The following is a 13,201-nucleotide window of genomic DNA, read 5'->3' as shown; positions in this document are numbered from 1 at the left end:
ATTTGAATACAGGTCCTCTGGAAGAGCAGCCAGTGCTCTTAACCACTGAGCCATCTCTCCAGCCCACTCTTGTCAATTTTCTTCTTCTCAATTTTTATAGTGAGAAAGCACCAAAGGGAGAAGACACGGCAAAGTGTACCATTTGGGGAAGGGGGTAGTCTGAGCTTGCAAGCACAACAGCTGCCAAGACAGCAGCTCTAATTGTCAAGGAGGTTGGCACAGTCACAAAGAAACCTAACTTCCTGAATAAGAGCAATAGAAAGGGACCCTGAACACCAGACCTCACCCAATAACAACTTTTTAAAATATACTTTCTCACAAAAGAGAAAGTGATATTGTAAATGTCCCTGATCAAGATGGCTGCATTATGTCTGAAGCTGGCATCAGAACTTGACAACAGTGTCCCCATAGTCCCGGGTTTGTAGGCATAAAAAATACAAGGGTAATTGAGCTTAGAGTCTTTTAGCAAGGTTCCAGTGAACTTCTTAGTTCAGGCAATGGGATTCACAGTTGGACTCCCTAAAGCAAGGTCCTAAGAGGACACTGAGTGAAGTTGTGAAGGTGAAACCTAACTTTCAGGGAAGACCTCATGATGTTGGATATGCAAGGATTGTGATACCTGCCAAGGAAGGACCTGGAGTGAATCTGGCCCAAAAGAGAAGCTATGTGAATTGTGGGCAGCAGACCAGGAGATGTAGTGATGCCCAAGGCACTGGCTAGCCCCAGACACTGGATATTTTCACTGCTGGGTTTCGTTCTTGGTTTGATCCTTTCTTCCTTTCCATGCTCTTCTCTTTTCATTTTGGTATGGGATTGTGTACCATGTGACTCTGAAGCATGTAATTTGTTTTGTTATTACAGGGGCTGAAGAGCTTGCCCTTGCAGCGGGCCTGGGTTTGATTACCAGCACCCACATGGAGGTTCACAACCATCCATATCTCCACTTCCGGTGAATCCAACAGGCATGAAGGTGGTGCTCATACATGAATGTAAACAAAGCATTCATACACATAAAGTAAAAGAACTAAATATTTAAAAATAAAAAGAGAAACTTTGAGTCTCGGAAGGAACTTTGGATTTTTGAACAGTGTTCCGATTGTTAGACTATGGGGACCTTTGATGATGGAATAAACGCACTTTGAATTACGAGATGGCCATGATCCTATGGGGTCAGACTCATGAGTTTGGACACTTGGTCCTCAGATGAGAAGAGGTCAGGAAGTGAAGCCAAGCTGAACGATTCTGGTTACTTAGGGCAAGCCTTGGAATGCCTTAGCCAAGTCCTAGTCTTGTCCTCTTGCTGCTCCCTATTGTGAGACTGTGACCAGCTGCCTCCCACTCCTGCCACTTTTTATCCCTATGATAATGGACTAGATCCCTTCAACTCCAGTGCGAAATACACCGCTACACCAGACACTGAGTTGGTAAATGGACTGTGGACACAAGTCACCCAGGAGGAATACGAACTGCGCTTTGAGGTCACCAAGGACTGAAGTCCCCGCACGACCCCAGCAGGTTTTGGCGTTTATGCAAATCTCTCCCGACTAGACTAGGTCTCCTAGGACGCAAAGCGGTGCTGGAAAGGCTGTGCTTTTGCTCCTGTTGTGGGAGCCACTGCTGTCACTCAGTCTGTCGCTAGACATACGGCGCTAGCCAATCAGGACCTCCAGACGGGCCGTCCAATCAGGCGCCGGCGGCGGCGGGAGGCGGGCTCCATCCCGCAGCGCCTCTGCGCGTTCTGTGGAGCTGCGATGGAGCTGCCAAGCGTTCGCCGCTCCGCGCCGTGAGCGCCGCTGCGGGGAGCCGGGAGGCGAGCGTGGACGAGCTCGGCAGCCGCGCCATGGTGAGCGCGGGGCCGAGGGGCCCCGGACGGCGAGGAGTGGCCGGCTGAGCCGCGGCTGCCGGTGTGCTGGGCCCTCCCCGGGCTGGGGAGGGTGGGGCCGGCATCCTGGAAAGTTGGGCTTCGCGCGAAGGTTAGAGTTAGGAAGGCAGAGTCGCGAGCGCCGGGCAGGTAACCGGAGGGCCGCGCGCGGGGAACCGAGAACGCAGTCTGGGCGGCGGCGCTGACCCGGGAGGCTCCTGGCGCCCTGAGTCCCCGCGCTCTGAGAGCGCCTTGTGACAGCTTGCATCTAACGTACGCGGTGTGGGCTTCAGAGTGAGCCCGCGGCTGTTCGGGGGCCCCAGGGTTGGATTGCACGGAGAGGCGTGGAGCAGGACTCAGGGCCCCACGGAGTGCAGGATCCCAGCGGCTGCCCCTCCGCTGCTTCCCACTCTGGCTCTCTCACCTGCTGAAATCAACCTTCTTTATTGGTGAGACAGGTGTGAGGTCACAGGACAACTTTATGAAATGATTGCTCTCTGTCCGTGGTTCGCGGACCAGCTATATCACAGAACCTAGTAAAGTTTGTTTTTATATATATATATATATATATATATATAATATATATATATATATATATATAATCCTCCCAATCTCGGGATTGAATGCAACGGCTTGTGCATAGCATGCTGGGTAAGTGCTCTTCTATTCCTTAGGCCCATCTGCAGCCTTATCCTACCTTAATGATAATTGCTTTGAAGTTAGTGTTGAACTGTGAATCTCTGCTCTGCTCTTTTCCGAGGCTGTACCTGTATTCTTTTTTTCTTTTTCTTTCTTTCTTTCTTTTTTTTTTTTTTTTCTGGTAGAAGTCAAGACTTTCTTTTTTTTTCTTCTCAGATTTTTTTTTATTTGAATTAGAAACAAGATTGTTTTACATGCCAATCCCAGTTCCCTTCTCCCTCCCGTACTCCCCTACCACCCCCCCATCCAAAACCCTACCTATCCCATACCCTTTCTTCTATTCTTCCCCTGACTCAACCTTTCTGCTCCCTCATGACCTCTGCATCCTTCCTCTTCTTCCCTTCTCATTCTTGTAGCTCCCTCCCCCCTCTTCCCGTGCTCTCAATTTGCTCAGGGGATCTTGACCCTTTCCCCTTCTCCAGGGGACCATGTATATCTCTTTAGGGTCCTCCCTGTTTACTAGTTTCTCTGGCAGTGTGGATTGTAGGTTGGTAATCCTTTACTCTATGTCTAAAATCCACATATGGGTGAGTACATACCATGTTTGTCTTTTTGTGATTGGGTTACCTCACTCAGAATGGTTTCTTCTAATTCCATCCATTTACCTGCAAATTTCAAGATTCCATTGTTTTTTTCTGCAGAGTAGTACTCCATTGTGTAAATGTACCACATTTTCTCCATCCATTCTTCGGTTGAGGGGCATCTAGGCTGCTTCCAGTTTCTGGCTATTACAAATAGTGCTACTATGAACATCATTGAACAGATGTCCTTGTTGTATGAATGTGCTTCTTTTGGGTATATGCCTAGGAGTGGAATTGCTGGATCTTGTGGTAGACTGATTCCCATTTTCTTGAGGAGTCGCCATGCTGATTTCCAAAGTGGCTGTACAAGATGGCACTCCCACCAGCAGTGGAGGAGTTTTCCCCTTTCTCCACATCCTCTCCAGCATAAACTGTCATTGGTGTTTTTTATTTTGGCCATTCTGACAGGAGTAAGATGGCTGTACCTGTATTCTAACTTCCTTGCAATTTCATGAATTTCCGAAGCAATTTTCAAATCTGATAAGGTTGGCCACTGGGGTTCCTTGGGTGTATGGTCCAGAGTTAGACATTAAAGGACTGTTCTATATTATTTTACTGCTAGGCTGATGACATTAAATAAGAGAATGGTTTTCCTTTTACTTAAACTTAGGTTCTTGCTGAACAAGTTGGTGCTGGCCTTTCATTCCAGCATTCAGAGAGACAGCTCTCTGAGTTCTAGGTCAGACATGTGTACATAGTTGTAACACGAGTAAATAAGATACAGAGACTGATATTGGGGTTCAAGCTGAAGATCAGGGAAGCAAAACAACCAGCCACTAGTTCTCACTTCTACCTCAGGCTGAATGGGCTGATCCTGTCTCTGAGAGTTCTCACCAAGCCTCAGACTCTAACCTCTCCTCAGCGTGACTAGAGAAAGAATGTCTCATACTGACTACTTGCTCCTGTCTTTCATACCCCTCTAGTGCTGGGATTAAAGGTGTGAGCTATAATTCTCTTTTAGACTGACTCAAACTTGTGTAGATCTGAGCATGGTCTTGGACTCACAGAGATCCATCCACCTCTTAATCCTAAATCCTAGGATTAAAGGTGTGTACCACCACCTCCTGGTTTCTGGCTGCTGGAATTAAAGGTGTGTGTCACCACTGCCTGATCTCTATCCCTTGATGCTGATTTTGCTTTTCTGAATATACAGTCAAGCTTTAATAAATCATAAATAATATGTCACTACACATAGTGAGTTTCAGGCAAGTCAGGACTACATAATGAGGACCTGTCTTAAAGAAACAAAACACAGATTCAGCAGGGTCCCTCAGTGGGTGGGGGCTCTTGCTGCCAAGCCTTCAGACCTGGGATTAATCTTTGGAAGCCACATGGTAAGAGAATCAAAAGTCACAAGTATGTCTTTGAACTCTTGTCCTTTCAGCTCCATGCATGCACCATGGCAAATGCATGCACACACATGCACACATGGAGAAATGTTTCTTAAAAATCAGATTTTTTAACAAGCTTTGTAGTTTTCAAACTACAAATATTAACTGTCAGATTTAAATTATTAAATCTGAAAATATTAACTGTCAAATTTAAATTCATGTATTTATTTTTGGGTGATAAATAGATTTGTTTTCCAATTACATTTTGTAGTATTTTATCATGTGTCTGTAGAGTGTGATTGAGTTTTGTATATTTTGTGCCTTGAAATCTTCATTTCGTGACTCCCGTGTTAGGCATAGTGCTAATATAACCCTCCTAGGACTTGTTTGGTTGTGTTGCATTTTCAACTCCTTTAAACAAAATCACCATTTCAAAATGTTTTGAAGTCCAGAATATATCATTTTTCCATAGGAATGATGTTGATGTTAAGAACCATCCCCTCAGGTAAGGTGCACACATTTAATCCCAGCACTCAGGAGGCAGAGGTAGGCAAATCTCTTGAGTTCGAGGCGAACCTGGTCTACAGAGTGAGTTCCAGGACAGCTAAGGGCTGCTACACAGAGAAACCCTATCTCAAAAGACCAAAATAAAAGTAGAAGAAAGAACAAACCGTTTCCTTTGTGGAAATCAAATAATTTTTATAATTATTTTTTCTTTTTTAATATTTTATTTATTTATTATGTATACAGTCTTCTGCCTGCATGCCAGCAGAGGGTACCAGATCTCATTTAAGGTGGTTGTGAACCACCATGTGGTTGCCAGGAATCGAACTCAGGACCTCTGGAAGAGCAGTCAGTGCTCTTAACCGCTGAGCCATCTCTCCAGCCCTAATTTGTTTTATTTTCAAGATGCAAGCTGAACTTGAACTAGAGATTCCCCTCAATCATCTGCTTTCTGTAATTAGTGTGTGTCACCACATCTGACATATGTAGGGACTTATAATCCTCATTCTGGGAAAGAGTAGCATGTCAAAATCTTTCACTATGTAGCTCTGGCTGGCCTGGAATTCACCATGTAGACCAGGCTGGCCTCAAATTCACAAAAGATCTGTGTGCCTCTGCCTTCCTACCCCAGGGGTTAAAGGTGTGCGCCACCGAGCCCAGCCTAGATGCCTTTCATCCATAACTTTTTTTGTTATGCTTCTTACCTAAGTGCGTAATTTTTGTTGATGATCTCCATGTGAGAAGCCATTTGCTTGACTGTTTTTACTGTTTCATCATTATCAAGGAAGTGAACCTATTTCTATACCAGTAGGTTTTCATCTCATCTCCATACACATATTATGCACACATGCATATTCATACTGCTATTGTTCCTTTGTAAAGCATTATTCATTTTATTATTTATTTATATGTGTATGTATATGTGCTCAAGGAGGCCATACATGTGTATGTTATTTATGGGTATGTGTGTGTGTCTGTGTACGTACTCAAGGAGTCCAGAAAGGTGTCATGTATATATGCGTCTGTGTATGTGCTCAGAGAGGTGTCACCTTATGTGTATGTTTTTTTATGTGTATATATGTTGTCAGTGTATGTGCTCAGAGAGGTGTCATGTGTATGTTATTTGTGAGTATGTGTATGTGTACATGTGTGTCTATGTATGTGCTTATGGAGGCCAAAGAGGTGTCAGCTCCCTAAGAGAGGAGCTCCATGCAGTTGTGTGTGAGCTGCCTGATGTGGCTGCTAGAGATGGAGCTCAGGTCCTTTGCATGGGAGCTATCTCTCCAGCCCTCATATAACTTTGCAAGAACAATGGGAGCTATCTCTCTAGCCCTCGTGTAAGTTCTTTTATGTTGCATATATTCTTGATTTCTCTATCACTCTGATTTGTCAGTTTCAAATTCCCTAGTTTTTTTTTTTTGGTTGTTGTTGTTGTGTGTGTGTGTGTGTGTGTGTGTTTTTTTAGTTTATTTATTAGTTCAAGTTAGGGAACAAGCTTGTTTCACATGTAAGTCCCTTCTCCCTCTCCCTCCCCTTACCCCCATCCCTCCTCCCCCACCCCCGAAATTCCCTAGTTTTGATGTTTAAAATTATTAGTTCCTTTATGGCTTTTCTTTTCACCTTAAAATATATCTCTTTGTGTAAGTTGACATTTTTCTCATGAAGGGACAATATTCAAAAAATAAACTTAGAAGGCTCAGGAATCTCCTAACACAAGACTCATAGTACCTTATGTACACATCTGTAGTAACAGGAACATAAACACTAACAAATGCTAAACAGCATGACTAGCTCACAATTTCCCTAGTACGGAAACCCACCATAGACAGTTTTAGGGAGTCCTTCTCCATGCTGAGGTGAGTTTTCACTCACTCCTGTAAATAACTGCAGTAAACCCATTGCTAAACTAGACTTGGTTACTTTCATGTCATTGTTGCCCAGTGTGGAGTAAGAAGACATTTGTTAACATTTCATGAAAAGTCACATGAGATCTGAGAACCAAATATATACCAGCTGTGCGTACTTCCCACATCCAAGTCAGAGGTAATGGAGAGTGCAGGACCCACCGAGGGCTGAAAAGGTATGTGTAGATGTTCCTGCTCATTTGAATGTTACTTGCTGCAGCATCCCACTTAGAATAGAGGACTTCCATCGTGAAGGTGAATCCCACTGAAGTTTTGTGACCTGGAGGTGAGGATCACCAACACACTGGAAAACTGAAAGCCTGACCAGCCATGATAATCTTAAGATCAGAAGTCCACATCTGGTATAGTGTGCAGTTCATGTCATTCTGATGAGATGCAAATTTAAGAGTGTAATTTGTTTGTGTCATAAGATAGACATTAAACATTTATGCTGAGTGATTTATTTATCATTTGAATTCATGCATGTTAAGATTGCTAGCTGGAGAAATTACTCAGAGGTTAAGAGAACTGAATGTTCCAAAGAGGATCTGCCGGGTTTAGTGCCCACATCCACATGGTGTCTCAAAACTATCCATGACTCCAGTTCCAGGGGATGTAACGCCTCTTGCAACCTCTGTGGACCTCTGTACACAAACATGGTGTGCATACATACATACACTCAGGCATATGCACATATGCATAAAGTTAAAAGATACATTTTTTAATTTAAACATTGCTATCAGGAATTTCTAAGGACCAGCAGATGCTTGCATGCTAGTGTTAACACCGTTCTATCAGGGAGGAGGGCTCTGAGACAGGAAGTAGAAATGCACTGTAGGAAGAGGATTGGGGCAGAGCAGCAGCACATCCTGTTCCCTGGGCCCAGTAATGAGAGGAGAGCTGCTGTAGGGCTGCTTCCTTCCCCGTTCCCAGTGCCTGCATGACAGCTGCTGTGTCGTGGGAGAGATGTGTAGACCCCACAGTGTGGAGTGAGCCTATTGCCAATCAAGTGTGTGCAATGTTTAGGCCTCAGTGAGCTTTGAGGACGTGGCTGTGCACTTCACCCAGGAAGAGTGGGCTTTGCTGGATCCTTCCCAGAAGAGTCTGTACAGAGACGTGATGCTGGAAACCTGCAGGAACCTCGCTGCCACAGGTGAGGACATCGTCTTCCCATCACTCTGTAGCTTATGTAGCAAGTCTCTCTTGGCATCGATGCTCTGCTGGGGTTTGGACTATTGAAAGGCAAATTATATTAAATATATCAGACAGGGTTTCAATGTTAATCAAAGCAAGAAACTAATTTTTTAGTAATTTCTAACTTATCCTAAATCTTCTGGGGCTACCTTTTAGGATATAAATGGGAAGACCAGAACATTGAAGAGCATTGTAAAAGTCCTGAGAGAAGTCTAAGGTAATATGCATGCAAGAAGGATCTTTTCTAAAGGTTTAGAAGTGTATTGAGAGGGACAGGCTTTCCTCCTAGCTACTAGGATGCTACTCAGCTTTTCTGGCTTTGTCTGGCTTGTCAAATTCATAATGAATCCTTTTGAGTGTTTTCTTATCCGGGGAGACCTTAAACAGGTCCATGAGTCACTGCTCATAGGGCACAAAGCCCCACCTCTTCTGATTGGGTCCCACATGAACTCGGTGTGTTTGCTCACTCATGTGAGCAACTTTGTGGCCTATGGCTCCTGAGTCCTAGTAGCTTGGGTTCAGGAACCCTGACTAGGGGTGGAGAAGGAATGAAGAAAGAACAGACACACGTACAATGAAACTCGGATCTGATAGGATTCTCTAACTGCTACTGCTGCAACCTGGAACCTCGCCATCTTTCTTCAGCACAGGGAGTTATGGGTATGGGTAGATCTCTGTAGGTGGATGGTTGTAAATACCTGGGAGGAGGGAGCTGTAGTTGCTAGTCCTTACACACATTGATCACAAATAGTCAGACTCAAACTCCCAAAGAAAGCTTTGCCATCCCTTTTTAAGTGTGGGCCATATGAAAATGGCTTTGCCAGTTTACCATGGGCCAGTTAGTTTTAGGAGTCCTCAACAGGCTGTGCCAATGTCAAAATACACATTTGCTCAGCACTCACTCACTCAGCTTCCTCCACTCCCTATACATGGCCCTGGGGTTTGAAGAATTCTGTTGTTCTTCAGTGATGACAGGAAGTCTAAGGAATTTTAATATGCTACAAAAATGTGCAAATAAGCAAACTAAACATATAGGCACAGTGTGAATTTTTTCATTTGAACATTTTTACCAAAATTACAGTTAACAGACACTAAAATGGGAGCATGCTGATTAATATTAACAGTGTTTAATTTGAAAACATTATACAAACTTGAACTAATGGATATCACTGTTTTGATCAAAGCTCTGTGAGAGTCAGCATGTAGAATGTCCGATCCATTTAGTCTCTGGCCACTCAGATCTGGCAAAAGGCATAAACCTCGTCTGATCTTTGGAACTATGTATAAACTAGACCTAAAAAGCAGTCAGTACTAAAACAACTATTACTAAATTGCTTCTCTTTTGTTGTGGTATGTGTTTTCTTTACAGAAGTTACATGTTACAGACCTTCTGTGAGTATGAAGGTGGTGATCAACATAGAGAAAACTTGACTTGGAAACCAAGTCGCAGTATGAGCATGATAAGTTCCACTGGCCCAGCACCATGTGATCACAGTGTGTGGGGGAAGACTTCCTGGTGTCATTCATCCTCTAGTAGATATGCCACATCTCACTCTCGATATAATCCACATGAACATGAAAAATACGTGACCAAGCAATGTAACTCTGATTCTCTGATAAGCTTCCAAAGGTACATGAGAACCCATGTTGTGAACGGGCCATGTGAATGTGAGATATGTTTAAAATATTTTGGTTTTCCAAATACACTGGGAACGCATCAGGAAACTGATAGTGGAAAAAGTCTGTATCAATACAAGGAATGTGGAAAGGCCTCTATTAATACTAGCCCACTATGTACACATGGAGGAACTCACGCTGTAGGAAAATGTTATGAATGTAATCAGTGTGGTAAAGCTCTGAGTTCTTACAGTTCACTTAGAAGACATGAAAGAATTCATACTGAGAAAAAACCCTATAAATGCAAACAATGTGGGAAAGCCTTTAGATACCACAGTTACCTTCACTTACATGAGAGAATTCATACTGGTGAAAAACCCTATGAATGTAAACAATGTGGGAAAGCCTTCATATTTCCTGGTGCCTTGCAGGTACATGAAAAAATTCATACTGGAGAAAAACGTCATGAATGTAAACGATGTGGGAAAGCCTTCAGACGTCATAGTGATCTTCAAGTACATGAAAAAATTCACACTGGAGAAAAACCCTATGTGTGCAAACAATGTGGTAGAGCTTTTAGACTTAACAGTCATCGGCAGAGACATGAACAAACTCATACTGAAGACAGACCCTTTATATGCAAACAGTGTGGCCGATCTTTTGACTGTTACAGTAATCTTGAATTACATGAAAAAATTCATTCTGGAGACAGACCCTTTGTATGTACAGAATGTGGCAAAGCTTTTGGATGTTACAGTAATCTACAATTACATGAAAAAATTCATTCTGGAGACAGACCCTTTGTATGTAAAGAATGTGGTAAAGCCTTTATATGTCATGGTCATCTTCAGAGGCATGAAACAACCCATACTGGAGAAAAACCCTATGGATGTAAACAGTGTGGGAAAGCCTTCAGTCGTAACAGTCATCTTCAAAGACATGAAAGAACACACAAGCAAATGTCTACATGCCCCAGAAAATAATGATTCCACCAAAGTCCAGCTAGGCAAACCAGTGTTTCTATTAGGATTACTTCTAGGAACATGGATAACTTATGGCCAACTGCATATTCAAAATGCTACTCCAGCCCAACTAACAGGAGCTACCTATCACTCTGGAGATCTATGCCAAGTTTTGCAGGAAGCTCAACTGACCAGAATAGTCTCTCTGGAAATACTAAATACACATCTAAATACTAAACACAACAAATGAAAGTGGAAACCCACACACTCTCCATTCCCAAAGTCCATTTAGCTACATGATAGCCATGATCAGGTCATAGTGGTCATTTTTCTCCTGCAAAAATCACCTGTTGTGGAATATTACTTTAACTAGGCAGAGATGTATTACATTTGCTTATATTTCAGAATATTAATTTAATTATTGGAAGCTGTGCTACATTTGTTTAATGATGTTAAGATGTGTTGCTATTTCACCTTGTCTGCCTAAGGCACCTGGTTGGTCTAATCAAAAGCTGAACAGCCAATAGCTAGCTGGTAGAGGGACAGGCAGGGCTGACAGACAGAGAGAATAAGTAGGAGGAAGAATCTTGGCTCAAGAGAAAAGATGAGTGAATGAGGGAGAAAGAGAGGGAAATGCCTGGGGTCAGGCAACTGCCAGCCAATCAGACACAGAGTAGGACATACAGAATGAAAGAAAGGAAAAAAACCTGAGGCAAAATGTAAATGAAGAGAAACCCACTAAATTAAGTTAAAAGAGCTAGTGGGACATGAAAAAGATAAGGTTGAGCATTCATAACTAATGATAAGTCTCTGGATTGTGATTTGGGAGCTGGTTGGTGGCCCAAAAGAAAGCCTGCTACAGCCACTTAAAGGCAACTTCAGGAAGGGTTTATGTTGTTCCACAGTGTGAGGGTGCATTGTACTGTGGAGGAGGAAACCTGAGAGGAAGAGCAGTCCCAGATATGATAGCAGGAGCTGAAGGAGCTTCCTGTGATATGTCCAGTCAGAGAACAAAGAGATGAATATTCCCCAGCAGTCAGCTTCTTCATTTCTTCCGTTTTTATTTCACCTGGAACTCAACCACATGGCAATCTTGGACCCAAGCTTACAGGATCACACTGCTGACATTCATGGTGAATATTGCCCCTGGCAATGTCCACAAATACACTCAGTGGTGTTTATGGGTGATTACAAATTTCAGTCACACTGACAGTTTTTGCAGGATATTTGATCACACCATGAACTCTGAGATTGTGTTATTTACTGGAAAAACCTGTTTCTAGTTGTGACGTGGCTCAGCCCTAGCACACACCTTTTTGCTGTTGTTGTTGTTAAGATGTATTTATTTCTTATGCTCTTTCTCTCATACATTACATCCCAACTGATCTCCATTTCCTGTTCTTCCACTCCTCCCAGTCCTCCCTCACCACCCCCCCACAAGAACCACTCCTCCTCTGTTTCCTTTCAGAAAAGAGCCATCTTCACAGGAATATCAAGCAAACACAACATGACAAGATGCAGTAAGACTAGGCATAAACCCTCATATCAATGCTGGATGAGTCAACCCAGCAGGCAGAAAAGGGTCCCAAAAGGACTGGAGAGATGGCTCAGGGGTTAAAAGCACTGACTGTTCTTCCAGAGGTTCTGAGATCAAGTCCCAACAACCACATGGTGTCTCACAACCATCTGTAATGTGATCTGGTGCCCTCTTCTGGCACACACTGTATACATGGTAAATAAATAAATAAATAAATAAATAAATCTTAAAAAAGGGGGGTCCCAAAAGCAGGCAAAGAAGTCAAAGACATTCCCCACTCCCACTATTAGCAGACCCAAAAGAACACCAAGCTACATGTCCATAATATATATGTAGAGGACCTAGCACAGGCCCATGCAGGCTTCGTGATTGCTGCTTCAGTCTCTGCCTGGCACACACCTTTAATCCAAGGGATTTCTGTCTGCATATCATAAACAGGATTAAATAAAGTCAACCACAGGTCAAAAGGTAAAGCCTGCAACCAGTTAACAGGAGGTCAGCATAGGATTATTAAGAAAAAATCAATATTAAGAGGGAGTCAGGAGGATGGATAGAGAGACACATGGGAACTGGAAGGTAGGAGAGAGAAGAGGCTTCTGGGACCTCTGCTGAGGAGGAAAATCAGCTGGTTGCTTGCTCTGCCTCCTTGACTGAGCAGGCTTTCACCCTAGCATCTGGATCCCAAATCTTCATTGGTAAAATTGAATGGTTGAGATTTTGTTAAAAAACGACAGTGAAAAGAATGAACATCATACATGTATGATGTTATGCCTTGAGGAATACATAAGATCACAACCCAATAATATGCTTTCAGTAATCCCCCATGTCTGAGGGAAATGCCAAAGTATTCTACCCTGCTAGAATATGTATGGAAATGCAAGCATCAGTAGGCCAATCTCTCAGACGACCTTAATTCTCAAAGTGTGAGGGTACACATACATACCCACTGTAGAAATTCAGAAACATGGATTTTTAACAACTGCACACCAAACATAAGGAAACACCCTTTCC

General features: G+C 43.1%; 1 protein-coding gene across 4 annotated transcripts; it reads left to right on the top strand.

Moving 5' to 3' along the window:
* The first annotated feature begins 1,717 nt into the window (after positions 1-1,717).
* LOC100757955 (zinc finger protein 709) lies at positions 1,718-10,805 on the top strand. 4 transcript variants are annotated; one of them, XM_027394595.2, is made up of 5 exons: positions 1,718-1,843; positions 6,918-7,056; positions 7,907-8,033; positions 8,231-8,291; positions 9,444-10,805. In XM_027394595.2, the coding sequence occupies exons 3-5, from the start codon at positions 8,000-8,002 to the stop codon at positions 10,672-10,674; spliced, it is 1,326 nt and encodes a 441-aa protein (XP_027250396.1). In that variant the 5' UTR covers positions 1,718-1,843; positions 6,918-7,056; positions 7,907-7,999; the 3' UTR covers positions 10,675-10,805. The 4 variants fall into 4 exon arrangements, with proteins under 4 accessions (XP_027250396.1, XP_027250398.1, XP_027250394.1 ...); XM_027394597.2 differs by lacking the exon at positions 6,918-7,056 and adding an exon at positions 7,101-7,242 and having other exon boundaries at positions 1,726-1,843; XM_027394593.2 differs by lacking the exon at positions 6,918-7,056 and having other exon boundaries at positions 1,726-1,843.
* Positions 10,806-13,201: the final 2,396 nt, after the last annotated feature.

The sequence above is a fragment of the Cricetulus griseus genome, assembly GCF_003668045.3.
Source record: "Cricetulus griseus strain 17A/GY chromosome 1 unlocalized genomic scaffold, alternate assembly CriGri-PICRH-1.0 chr1_0, whole genome shotgun sequence".
Classification (NCBI taxonomy): Eukaryota; Metazoa; Chordata; class Mammalia; order Rodentia; family Cricetidae; genus Cricetulus; species Cricetulus griseus.
Note: the sequence above shows the minus strand (reverse complement) of the source record. Positions and strands in the feature narration are given on the sequence as shown.

Coding starts and splice junctions, on each gene's coding strand:
- LOC100757955 (XM_027394593.2), top strand. Junction 8,034..8,230: donor CAGGAACCTCGCTGCCACAG/GTGAGGACATCG, acceptor GCTACCTTTTAG/GATATAAATGGGAAGACCAG. Junction 8,292..9,443: donor AGTCCTGAGAGAAGTCTAAG/GTAATATGCATG, acceptor TTTTCTTTACAG/AAGTTACATGTTACAGACCT.